The following is a 13372-nucleotide window of genomic DNA, read 5'->3' on the forward strand; positions in this document are numbered from 1 at the left end:
TTCGCAAAAATAACTGTTTTTTTGTTTCTTATTTGAATTGGATTGATTTCAAAGGAAATAGAACTCATGGGAAAGTTTTAAGTTCTCGATTCGATTAATCACTTCCTGAATAAAATAAAATAAAATAAAAAAAGGAATATTTCACAAGGGAACGTGAGAATGCGGCATACCCGGACTGGCTTCCGAGGGCGGAATCGCGAAGCCATTGAATTTCACGGACAAAAGTCTGTCAACACGAGGATCATAATTAAAGGAAAAAGATATGAAATTTAATATCTGATTAGTTTTTATTCACCTAATATATATAATTTATTGATTCAAATTAAATACACAGAAAAAAAGGATTTCTTGGCGCGAAAATTTAATTTTTGCCTCAACAATTTTTTCTCGCCCTAAGAAAATTTTTGTTTTCAATTTATAATGCAGAAAGTTTCTTAGGGCAAGTAAAATTTTTCTTGAAGCGAGTAAAAATATTTTACATCAAGAAATCCTTTTTTTCATGAGTGTAAATGTAGCAGACATCAGACAAATTTAAAATTATTAATAAATAGATCAAAAAATTAATAAAAATAAAATTTGAAAAAATAGGCATTTAAAAAACTTGAAAATTAATAACTGCATTTTTCATAAATATTAATTTTTTAATTATTTATAATTTTAAATTCGTCTGATGTCTGCTACATTCACATTCATTTTTTTCTGTGCATTCGTAATACTCGATTTTCTGATAACTAAAAAAAAAATGTTTTATTCTACTGCGTTAATTATGAAACCTGTTAATATTTAACATGTAGGCTGTAGACACAGCTTCACCTTACAAGTTATCGCAAATAAAATAATGAAGAACGTGTTTGAACTCGCATATACTATCGAGTTATGTAAAACGTCATCGTTATGAGTCATACATAAATATGTATGTTAAATACTTTCTCATCTAATACTTCATATTAATGTTTTTTGTGACGAAAAATAAAAAATGGCTCGAAAATTATTCGTATTCATTTAGCCGATAAAAAAAATACAAATAAATGGTTACAGGCGTAGTCTGTATAACTTTTATATATATTTATATAAGTGACTAGAAGTATTATGTGGATCTTCTTTGTGTTTGTATTTAGGTAAAACATTGATTTGTCGTTTCTGTCTATGTTAATAGTGGACTATTATGGTCCTGCGTGGATAGTCATTGGACAAGATCCTGAGGAACAAAACGAGTTGAGTTTAAAAGCTGATATTCTTGCTATACTTAAATATGTATATATATAAGTCTGGTGTACGCTTGCTCGGCATTTGCATAGGAATTCCGAACAACCCACACGCGACTTGTTACTATATATACATATATATCATGGTCATGGGGCAAGAAAAATTACAAGTAACCTTATTTTTAATTTTTTTTTTTTTTTTTTTTTTTTTTTTTTTTTTTAAATAAAATTGATATAAATAAATAAATATAAACTTACGGATAAAGTTATTTTATTACTGGAGATAGTGATTGAAAAATTTTAATGGAATGTATACTAGTATTTAAATGTATAGAGTTGAAAGTAAACGTAAGTGTAAGAGGATAAAAATATATGACTAGGGCATTAAAGTCACTTTAATCGGTTTACACGCACGAGACACGTATAAAAAAAACACCATATAATATCAAGTAAACATAATTATACTGTTATATACTCAGTGTGACATGAGAAGAGGGTGAAAGTTTATTCAAGTTCAGGTTTATTTGACCTACGACACTGTTTTATAAAATTTAATTTAATTATCCATTTAAAATTATTTTTAAATTTCGAAATTGCCCAAAGTATTTAACGACTTTCGCGTTTATTCTAAAATTAGTGTCAGCGCATTGATGTTGATTTTTTTTCCGAGCATTTCGCCAGTTAATTTACGTGCATTTGTTACTTTATTTAAACGTATTTATTTTTGAGTTATTTTTTTTGCTGCTTTTAAAGTAATTTTGACAACGCAGACATTGCCAATCCCTCGAATTCACTACAGTTAGCATGTTATTTCTATTTTGAACCGGCTACAACTCGTTTAAACTTTCTTTCAACATTAACATCCCATTGCCCATCCCAACAGCTGTGATCCTTCTCACAAAGATATTAACAGTCAATAAAATTATTTTAGTATTATAAATAAATTTTATTTAATAACTTATTTCAAAAATATCTTTCCCATGTATTTACACCGTCACTTTACATAATTTTTAATGTTCGAAGTATGTACATTAAATAAATAACATAACAAAACAGATAATTTACTTCCAGTTTAGCACGTGGAAAAAAAAACCGGAACCGGCTGTATGACTGATCATTTTTTTATCAAAGAGATGAAATAATAAAAATATATATATGTATAAAAATAGGCGAGGCTTCCTGTAACTCGAGTCACAGCTGTCATTAATAATTTTATTTATTAAATAAAAAACAAAATAACCTGAATTTAATTTTTGAAAATATTATTTGGGACTCATATTGACTTGAATTGAAAGATCGACACGTGTCAATGGGCATATAAAGGTCCATCGGTGCCTAAACATTACATTTATACCCACCGATTCAACCAAAAGTACCATGGAAGCGTTTGAGTGTCGTTAGGTCAGGTATACATATACCTATAGGTATTCTCTAAGAGGTTTTTATTTATCGGGATCACGTTCAACGTGTGTTAAGTGGAAAAAGAAGCCTTTTTATATTACTATCCACGTGGCTCGTGACACATCTGTCTTTTTTGCTCACCCGGTTCATCAATCTTCGGTTCAATAACTATCATATATTTTTTTCCTACCACCCACGAAAATTTATTATTTTAATTTCCAAATAAATATTTAAAATTTCAAAATACCTTTTTTTGTTTTTAATAGAGGAAGTGGGGCAAAACGGGAAACCTTCAAAAGTTTATAAAAAAATTTATTTTTTTAAAATGTTTTTTTAAACTCACTTTTATAAATATAATTAAGCATCATTTAAAATTTTTTTTTTTTTGTTAAACTTTTTGAAAAATCAAGTGTCAATCGAAAAATTTGAATGACTTTTATTTCATGATAAAAACTATTAAAAAATTTCTTTTCTTCCTTTGCATCCAATAATTATGTGAGATGTACTTTTTATTTATGTAAATTACTTGCAAAAAAATTTAATTTAATTAAATTTATTTAATATACAAAATTTTCATTTTTTTTAGGGGGCAAAATTCAAATTTTTTTTTTTTAACGGCAACTGAAAATTTTTTCTATTAACAAATAGAAATTTTTTAAATTTCATGGAGTTTTATTTACGAAAATTAAAAATATTTTTAACAGTGTACTTTTAATATGATTAAAAAAAAAGATTTAATGTATTTGAGTTCTCTAAACCTTAGTATTTTTTTAAGCACCCCATTTTGCCCCCTTCCCCCTCCCCTATATTTATTTACTCTTTTCGAGAGAAAGAGTGCAGCTTTAATTTAAGATTAATCAGACAGTCAAGTGGCATGTAAACCAGAAGGCTGGCTTTTACCTTCAATTTGCCATTCATGTCATAAAAAAAATGCATCTCATCGCAATTTAATCATACGAATAAAATTATTTTATGAGTTTATTTTTAGTTTGATTTATATTTTTATTTATTCGTACGTCATGTTTATTTTGTTAGTAGTTTGTATTGCATGAGTAAAAAAAAAAATATTATTAATATGTGAATGAAAAATATAAAAAAAAGCTGTGTAATGTCTCAGGGTATGAGTTAATGAGAATCTACAAAGTTGATACATACAATGGGATTATTATGGAGACAAGTGTTAAAGAGAATGAGAGTGAAGAAAACACCTCGAGGCGTTAGTCGTCGGATTTCTTTGATCTTTGCGTTCTTTCATTCATATTTATTATTATTTTTATCTCAACTTTTTATTTTAGTTTTTTTTTATCTTTCGTGTGAAGATTTCGAGCGGAAGTTAACACGTCTTGCGATAATCACGCGTTAAATATTTTTAAAATAAAACAATAATAATTTTAAAAAAATTTTTTTTCCCGCCTTTTTTTTTTTGTTTAAATTTTTTAAAACAGTGCAAATAATCGTAAAAGTTAACCGAGCAATAATATTTAGACAAAGTAGTGAGAGTTTAATAATATTTTTATGCGAAATAAACGAGCCTTCATTATTATTATGAACTGTTGAGATAATTTAGTTTAAAAATTATAATGATAAAATAAAAAGAAAAGTGTATAGGTGGTAGAGAAGAACAGAAGAATTGTAAAGAGAAAATAGCGTCGTGGTACTTTGTTCCTTTGGTTTTATCGTAAAAAAATTTTTTAGTCTCAGGGTTAGTGAGTTGGAGGTTGAAGTAACACTAATACCATCAGCATCAGCTGCACCAGCTACAGAATCAGCAGCTGATTGTGAGAGTGTATGAGAAGATATACTCGAGGAGTGAAGTTGGTTTGCGGTTTTATAGACGTTTATGTCCTAACCGCCGAGGCCACTGGAGTAAAGATTACGATTCTCGCCAACAGAATAGGACAGGAAGAGACATAAAAAAATAAAATATGAAAAAAAAGATAATAAATAAACACTCAAGTTCCGACTTTTGCACACCGTGAGAAAAGTCTTGAGAGTTATTATTACTTATGATGATTGATAAATTTAGTTATGACTTAATGTATATTCATAATTGACGGAAAAAAATTTTTGAATAAAAAATAAATTATCTCATAGATACACAGCAAAAAATTGGGAGTGAATTCAAGTGATTATAGATTATATTTAAATGCGAATTTACTCCGTCACTTAGTTATTTCGGAGTTTTAGAAAAAAAATCACTTTGCATATGGAGTAAATATGGAGTTTTTTTTCGGATGTGATTTTGGAGTGATCTGGATATTATTTAAATTCGCATCCACTTCGATTCGAAGTTTCAATATAAAAATAAACTCCTTTTAGGAGTCAATTTCACTTCGAACCGGAATTTAAAAATTATAGTAAACTCCCCTTCGGAGTGACTTTGACTCCAGTAAATAAATATAGTCATCAACTATGCATTTAATCCGTGTTCACTTCGCAAATTTTTTACAGTTTACACTCAGAAAATTAAGTAATTGTGTTCAGTATGGTAAATTTTTAATTCCAATCATCTAGAATGATTGAAACATTTTTCAATGCAAAAATAGTTAGTGTTATAATTTTTTTTTAATAGAATTAATAATTATTGGATGATAACTTCTGCAATATATTTCGTAACAGTTACTAACAGTTACTATCAGGATAGTAACAGTTACCATTAGGATGATAACAGTTACTATCAGGATGATAATAGTTACTATCAGAATGATAATATTTACTTCTGCAATAAATTTCGTCACAGTTACTATCAGGATGGTAATATTTACTATCACGATGATAATATTTACTTTTGCAATAAATTTCGTCACAGTTACTATCAGAATCGTAGCAATTATAATTACTGATAGTAACTGTTACCATTAGGATGATAACAGTTACTATCAGGATGATAATAGTTACTATCAGAATGATAATATTTACTTCTGCAATAAATTTCGTCACAGTTACTATCAGGATGGTATCAATTATAATTACTGATAGTAACTGTTACCATCTGAATGATAAATATAACTATTTAGAATAATTATAATAATTAACATACAGGATTGTAATAATTATCATAAATATGGTGAATATTACAATCTAGATGATTTATACAATCATCTAGATAATATTTACTACTATATGATTGATGATAGAAATTTTTACCATAACTAGATAGTAACTCCTATTATTTAATTTTTTAAGTGTATACTAGACTATAAATGAATTTTCATTTAACGTCAAATTATTCATTACACTGTAAAAAATCGAGAGTAAATGCGGAGCAGATGACTATTTATTTATTTAATTCCCTCGGAGTGAAATTTACTTCAAAGGGGAGTTTATTTTTATATTGGAACTCCGAATCGGAGTGATTTTTTATAAAAACTTCAAAAGTTTGAGTGATGGAGTGAATTCGGATTTAAATAAAATCCGCAATTACTCCGAATTCCCTCCCGATTTTTTTAAGTGCAATCGTTTAAATTGCAAGTAATTTAATGAGGTTAATAAATAGGATGGAAATAGAAGCTTGTTGATAAGTAAATTGTAGTCTGCTGACTAATAAAGCAGACACGCGTGTCTACTTGATCGAGTGACTAACTCGATAACGACGAACTCAACTCGAGTTAAGTTGCGTATAAAGAGAAAGTTGGATTTATTCCGAGAAATGTTCAGGTGCAGATTCATCAGCACGCTACCTATACATGCTTTTATTTGCTGGTCAGTAGACGATATTTTATAACACTTGTTATATGGAATTGTTGGTCTATGGAATTTTATTGCACGTGCTCATCACTCATTTTAAGTTATAAGGCGCCACTAAAGAATGATAATGATAGTAATAATTACTATAACAATAACAACAGTACATAATAATGGGCATAGTAATCAAGGACGCGAAAAGAAAAATACATTAGAGTAAAATGATGAAATGTTTCGTGTTCTGTAACAAGTGAGCCCCTTTGTCGACTATCTTTTCATTTCCGTTTGACTGTTATCAGCATAGATGTATTATTTATACGTATGTATGTATGTTGTATACATGTGTTCAACTCAGACGGATGAAGAAACTACAAGTTTACAGGTGTATTATATGAATGTTTATTTTCTTAATACGTGTTGGTACATTCTTGCCTGCATAATGCGATCTAAGGGTTAATGGACTCTGCGCATATTCAAATTTTATTTTAAATTACATTTAAATTCTTCAAATTATACTAAATAAATTAACTTAACTTTTTTTTCTTTACTTTTAATTACATACTTGAGTTTTGTTAGACCGTTTTTTTTATGCTCTAAAAAGTTATAAAATTTTCTGAAACTTTTTAAACACAAAAAATTTTTTAGAATATGAGAATATTTTTAAAGAATATTTTTCGATATCTCGCTTAGTTTTTGACAAAATGGATTTCGAGAAAAATCCGATTTTTTCAAAGAAGCAAAAAATTTCATAGGTTTTAATATCTTAAATTTTTTTCGAAAAGTAAATTTAAATACGAGAATTAAAAAAAAAATATCTGAATGAGTCCATTTTTGAAATTATAGCTATTTGAAAAAAAGCCTAATTTCGTTGAGTTCTACAAGAATTTTTAGTCATTTGGCGGCGCCTCGGAAACCCTAGACTTCCCATTTTTACATATTTTAAAATATTCCAGGTGGTTTTTAAAGTACCAGACAGTTTTTAAATTTTCTGGATCGCTTTAATAAAAAAAGTAATTTGCCGAGAAGTAGAACAAAAGGAAAAAACAAAAACGAGCATGACTCATTAGTTTTTCAATTTTTTATGCCCAAAAGTAGGTGGAGCCCTATATCTATATAATTATCAAAATTATTTCCAAACAATTAACGTATATATATAATAGGATTATTTAAATTTTCAATATTTTTAAAATGTCTGGTAAAAAAAAGAAAAATGAAAGTAAGTATTTGTAAAAAGTTAAAATGAATACAAAAAAAAAAAACACCGTAAAGAAGAGCAAAGAAATATATCTTGAATGAAATATCCGTTGAGTATGTCGGAACTAGACAAAATACCAAGGATTAGATGTATAGTAAAGCCTATAGTATTAAAGAGTACTTTTGTAGTAAAACTGGTATGTACTACAGGTATTTTGTATTCTACATGACCCATAGTATTTCATTGTCGTGAATCACAATGAAATCCGTAACTACTCGTTTCTACGGGAGGCTTGAGGATTTTCCATGAACACCCAACGGGATACCCGGAGAAATAAAAGATTTTCCGGTCGATCTGGTTGCAAGTGTCCTTGGGTGTTGGTAAACTCTTCAGTGTATTCGAAATTTTAGACTTGGGCTTGGACTAAAAGTAATTTCATTATTCTTTTATAAATGTTTTTTTGTAACTGTATTAAGGAAGGAAGGTAGAAGCGAAATAATGTGGGGTATGTTTAAAAAATCGACCCTGTATTTAGGGACGAAAATTTTTCGGTATTTTTAATGACATCTTTGGTCAATGAACAGGTAGAAAAAATATGTGACCAGTCGTTTTATTATTATTATTATTTTTTAAATTATTTGGAATGTACCTGATGCAGAAGGAAGTAGTTTTTAAAGTAATGTCTGTATTTAAAACTAGTTTCTGACGTTAAAAATTATTTAAAAAATAAATAAACAAGTGGATTTTATTTAAGAGTAAATATTAACGTCAAGTTATTCCGTATTAAATTGGTAAAGTCTGTGAAATTCATAGCAATTGTTTGAATTAATCGAGTGTAAGGGAAAAGTAGCCCTCGGAAATAGGATTTGGGGATCGAGGCTCGTAACTAAAGTCATCCATTAACGTGATTAAACTACTCATTTTTTTTTCCTATCTGACTATCTATTTTTTTCTCTTTCTAGTTTCGTGTGGGAACAATTATTTCTACCTTTTCTCTTTTCTTATCTTTAAATATAACAAAACACTAAAAAATAAAAAAAGCGAGTACGTGGTTACAGAAAACGGAAAATAAATGAATGAAAGGCAAAAGACGGAAATATTAAATAAAAGAGAATATCAATGAAGAAAAGAATTCAAAGGAAATGTCTCGTGTTCTATAAATATAAATGTTTGATCAATGGCTTTAAGAATGGGAATAATATATTCTCATATATTTAAAAAACTAAAATTATATCTCAACTTTAAAATATTTTTTTCTACTCCATACTCTATTGTTCTTATCATTCTCATTTGTGACCAGAAAACAAATATATATGACTAAGTCACCCGAAATATAATACGTATATTATCATTATTTGTGTAAATAACAAAATTTTTTAAGATAAATAAATAAAAAAAAAAAAAAAATACAGTTTACTTACTCTGCGTACAGGACATGAAGTTTAAAAATAGTAAAACAAGTATCATGTTGGTTTCCATTGTCTTACAATCAATGAATTAACAAACACTCGACACTATTTATAAAATTTATCCGTAAAAAAAATCACAAATTACTTTATAAAAAATAGTCAAGTCCACACAAGTTGTTATTAAATAAATAACTGCATTCCAAACATGTCCTTACACATATATTACTTTACTTTTTATTTAGTTATTTAAACACGAGGATTTTATTTAACACGATATATAACTGGTTGTTTAACGAGAACCGACAAACGTCTAGACGTCTCGGAAAACTCGCGATTAAATATTCTCTTGATTTATTTGCGTGCTAAAATTAACTACCAAGTGCACATTTATGTGTATTTATATATATTGGAGTTAAAAAAAAATAGTAAAATATTTATAAAAAAAATATAAAAATTTATACTGTCAGAGAGTGTAAGGAAGAGGACACGCGGGCGTGACTAAGTCTACGACGTGAAACGGAGCGTGTAGTACTTTCCACAACGTAAAGAGCTGCTGTATTATATGAGACGTTAGTTAGTAAATAAGTACCGTTGTTATATGCGTCTCACTTTACTAATTTTATTACCGAGTTAACTCCTTCACTTATTAATGTCTTTATAAAAAAAATTACTATTTTCTTGTGTCAATCAAAGTTACATTTGAATATTTTCTGTCATTGATACTTAAAAAATTTTTTTTCCTAGTCAGTATATATTTATTTAAATGAAATATATATGAATGGTATTCAATTATGTAATTTATATTAATATATCGATTTATATTAATGATATATAAATATATAGGTGGGCGGAGTAGTGATTACACTGATGCACAATCCACCTGTGGTGATAAACCGCACGGTGTAGCGGCTCGCGAGTGAATGCCGATCACCGAAAACGTGAATGAAGTTGCCAGGACAGTGTGAGGCGTGTGGTAGGTGTGCAAGAGGAAAAAAGGTGGGGGTATTTTAGTGATGTTAGTACCGCGGTGGTCATCCCCACCATCACACGTGCGTACTACCAGTTTGTATGTACAACTGAGCCACAATACATTCATATAAAACAGACTATAAGTAAGGATACACATGAAATTTTGTGTTTATATGTTTATATTAGTTTGTTATTCGTATTTATATTTATGTAATTGTGGTAGTCATATTGTAGACGAATTCACGACAATACTAATATATTGTACCGCCTTTTATCCCTACTTAAGAGTGTCCGCATTGTTATTTCGAACCTATTAGTTTATATTAAGCACGTTGTCAATAAGGAATGTATACGCGGATACATGAAAATTTTAAAACACGTGTTTTTTGACGTTTGAAATATTGACGTTGTCAAACTTTTGAATAGAAAACAGAAGTACTGTTTTTGGTCACTTGAGACCAGTTTTGGACACTGAAAAAAATTTAATAAAATACGCAATGATGTAATTCATTTTTTAAATGTATGAGAAGATACTTTCGTTACAATGAAAGCTTTTTTTTTTTTATAATTTTTTATTAATTGAAATAAAATATTGAAGATCCAAAAATGGAACAGTGGCCGCAAATGGTACTATACTATTTTTTGTATAAAAAAACAAAAAATTGTCGATGTTATTAAAAAAATATTTTTTCAAGTTCGAAATTATCGGATTTTAATTTAAAGTATTTAAGTGTTCCCTTATTTATTGTAAGTCACAAAAATAAGTATTAAAGTTCTTGTGAAAATAATTTTTTTTGAAAATAAAATTTTCAATGATTTAACAAAAATTATTTAAAATAAAACTTTTAGTCACGAGAATATTTATTTTTCTAATTTGCACAATCAAAATTGTAAAAATCCTTTCATCAAATTTCTTAATTTAATGTGACAAAGATATGTTTTTTTTTTTTTTTTTTTTAATTAAATTTAGAAGATTAAAAAAAAAAGACTTCAAAGAAAATGAGGTTTGTAAACGAGATTTAAAAATACTTTTACAAATTTACGGAAAATAAAAAATGAGTTATGATGATAAATCTAAAAATAGATTGGTTGTTATGAATGAGATTTATTTTAGCAGAAAGATTATTTTTAAGAATATAGATCTAGAACGAATGTTCATTTTTTTATCACCGATAATATTTTGTCCTCGAGATAATTTAAAATGTCACTTGATAAAAGTTTGTGCGTAATAATACTTTTTATATACATTAGTCACTTAATCGCGCAATAAGCAATCAAATCAGTTGTTATACAATTTAAATAAATTTAATTAAAATTATTAAAACAAGCAAACTTTATCATTTTTGTACTAAATATAGTGGCGAAATAAATAAATAAATAAATAAATTTTTTTAATATCAATCTATATTTATTAAAATTTAGATAATTTCTGACAGTTCATGGGTCAGTTTTTTGAAACATTTTCCGCGTGATGGCTCATTAGCGATAATTTTTTAAAATTAAAAATTATAATCAACTGATATCAACGAATAATAAATAAATATAATTAAAGTATATGAATAAATCAGTAGTATTACGATTGAATTTTAAATAAAAATATCTCTTAATTTTTATATTTAAATAATACGAGTACTCTATAGATTTATGATTAATACAAATGATTATAAAATTATAAATCATTTTCTTCTTTTTAAATAAACAATAGCCGCTGACCCTATAGCAAATTCACAATAAATATCTACACCTTGATTTTTTATAATTTTGAAAAAATGTATTTGCTCTGTCATACAATGAATATAAAATAGAACAAAACATAATTATTAGTTAAATATCAATAATAATGTGTACGGAACTGATATTATGGTCAAAATTAGACAATTAATATCGTACTCTAATATCATAACTCAGTATGTTTTATGAATTCCACGTATTTTTTTTTGTAACCAAAATAAGAGCTCGATAATAAAAAAAATCGGCGAGTCGATTTGTTGGACCATTCATTAAAAAATTAAAAAAATTAATAAGTATGAAGTGTTCTTATAACAAGTAGTCAGGAATACTAAAACTACAATGACTTACGATTTTATTAAAAAAAATATCAGTGACCTTGTTCATAAATAATCGAATAAAGCGATGCTAGCTGGAACGAATTTTCATAATTAATCAAGTCTTTAATATGACTTATCAATATTATTAACTTACTGACTTTATTCTTGGCTGAGTTTTATTACTGACTGAGTTCTTTTACTGGTTGATCAGAATTAAAAAAATCCAACTATTGATAAATATTCAAAATATTAAAAAATTGCATGCCAATCGATACAGAGTATTAATGGCTTTAGAAAATTTAAGAGCTCTGATGTGTTCTTGTTCATACATCAAATCTTGTATATCATCAAACAAATTACCAATTACCAAAAGTTTTAATATGTTTTTGCTCTAATAATTCATCAAAATGATGGTCATTCAATCTCATCTTAATGACTGCTGTTATAAATTTAATTTTTTTGAAATTTAGTTTCATTGGGATCCGACGAAATTCAACTACTTGTTGCGTACTGATTGAAAATTCGATTGATGATTCAATTTTGATGTGTCATCTCTTTACTAGCGTGTTTAGATGATACATTCAGGCGTGATATTGATTTCTGTCGTTGATATTTCAAAGTGTATCATATTATTAAATCATCAGCAAGTCCATTCGACGTAGTCATGAATCTGCCCAGGACGTAGTACATATCTGGATAATCTTTCTCTTTCATGATTAACTTGTCTAATTTTTTTTTCGCCCAAGCAAAGACTAATTCCTAATCTTTTGGATCACGATTATGCAGTAATTGTTAATAAGTATAGACATCTTGTTGTTTGGTACTACTTATTTCAGTTAATGACGTACAAGCAAGGTACAGATAATTTCTATTGAAAAATTTTGAAAGAAATCAGTCATTACATAAATGAAACATTTATGAAAAACTCGATAAATAAATTGATGAACAGAATTAATTATAAGTATACTCACAAAAATTACTTACTAGTACCAGCAGTCATGGAACAAGATATTGATAATTAAATTCCATCTTGATTGAATATTCTGGACTCCTGGACATCTCTCGCTTTAGCACTAACTTGACATTAGTATGTTCATCATCTGACATTGTCTCTTAGATTACTGGTAGCAAAGTTAGCATCAGTTAATTTACTAGATAATTGACTTGAAATTATTGTTGTACCTGAAACTTAAATTCTGTTTAAATAAATTTCGTACAACTACATTCTGCATTATTTCACTTAATTAGTTTATTATCATCATCAACAATTATAACTTTGTGATGATTTTTATTATTGTTATGTTATAATTATTATTATACTTACTTGTTATTGAAGTTGTTTGTTTATTTTTAATGAAAACAGTACACATGATTTATTTATCTGATAAATTTAATTGGGATCGGTGTTTAAAAACTGTGGGAATTGGGGAATGTTTACATTAAATATAAATATAACCTAGA

The 13372-nt window shown here is 27.5% G+C and overlaps 1 protein-coding gene and 1 long non-coding RNA gene across 3 annotated transcripts in view; both read right to left on the reverse strand.

The window, feature by feature from the left end:
- Nucleotides 1-9976, reverse strand: part of LOC103574089 (uncharacterized) — a 40686-nt gene extending 30710 nt beyond the window's left edge. Inside the window, exon 1 of the mRNA XM_008553440.3 lies at nucleotides 8907-9976. Coding sequence (XP_008551662.1) covers nucleotides 8907-8964 — 58 coding nt within the window. The 5' untranslated portion in view covers nucleotides 8965-9976. The remainder of the gene's footprint in view (nucleotides 1-8906) is intronic.
- A 1265-nt stretch (nucleotides 9977-11241) lies between these two features.
- LOC103574090 (uncharacterized) lies at nucleotides 11242-13372 on the reverse strand. 2 transcript variants are annotated; one of them, XR_549206.3, is made up of 3 exons: nucleotides 13236-13372; nucleotides 12896-13099; nucleotides 11242-12779 (listed from the first exon to the last, which is right to left on the reverse strand). It is a non-coding gene; the product is annotated as an uncharacterized LOC103574090 (long non-coding RNA). The 2 variants fall into 2 exon arrangements; XR_549205.3 differs by having other exon boundaries at nucleotides 12883-13099.

This window comes from Microplitis demolitor, chromosome 7 (assembly GCF_026212275.2).
Source record: "Microplitis demolitor isolate Queensland-Clemson2020A chromosome 7, iyMicDemo2.1a, whole genome shotgun sequence".
Taxonomy (NCBI): domain Eukaryota; kingdom Metazoa; phylum Arthropoda; class Insecta; order Hymenoptera; family Braconidae; genus Microplitis; species Microplitis demolitor.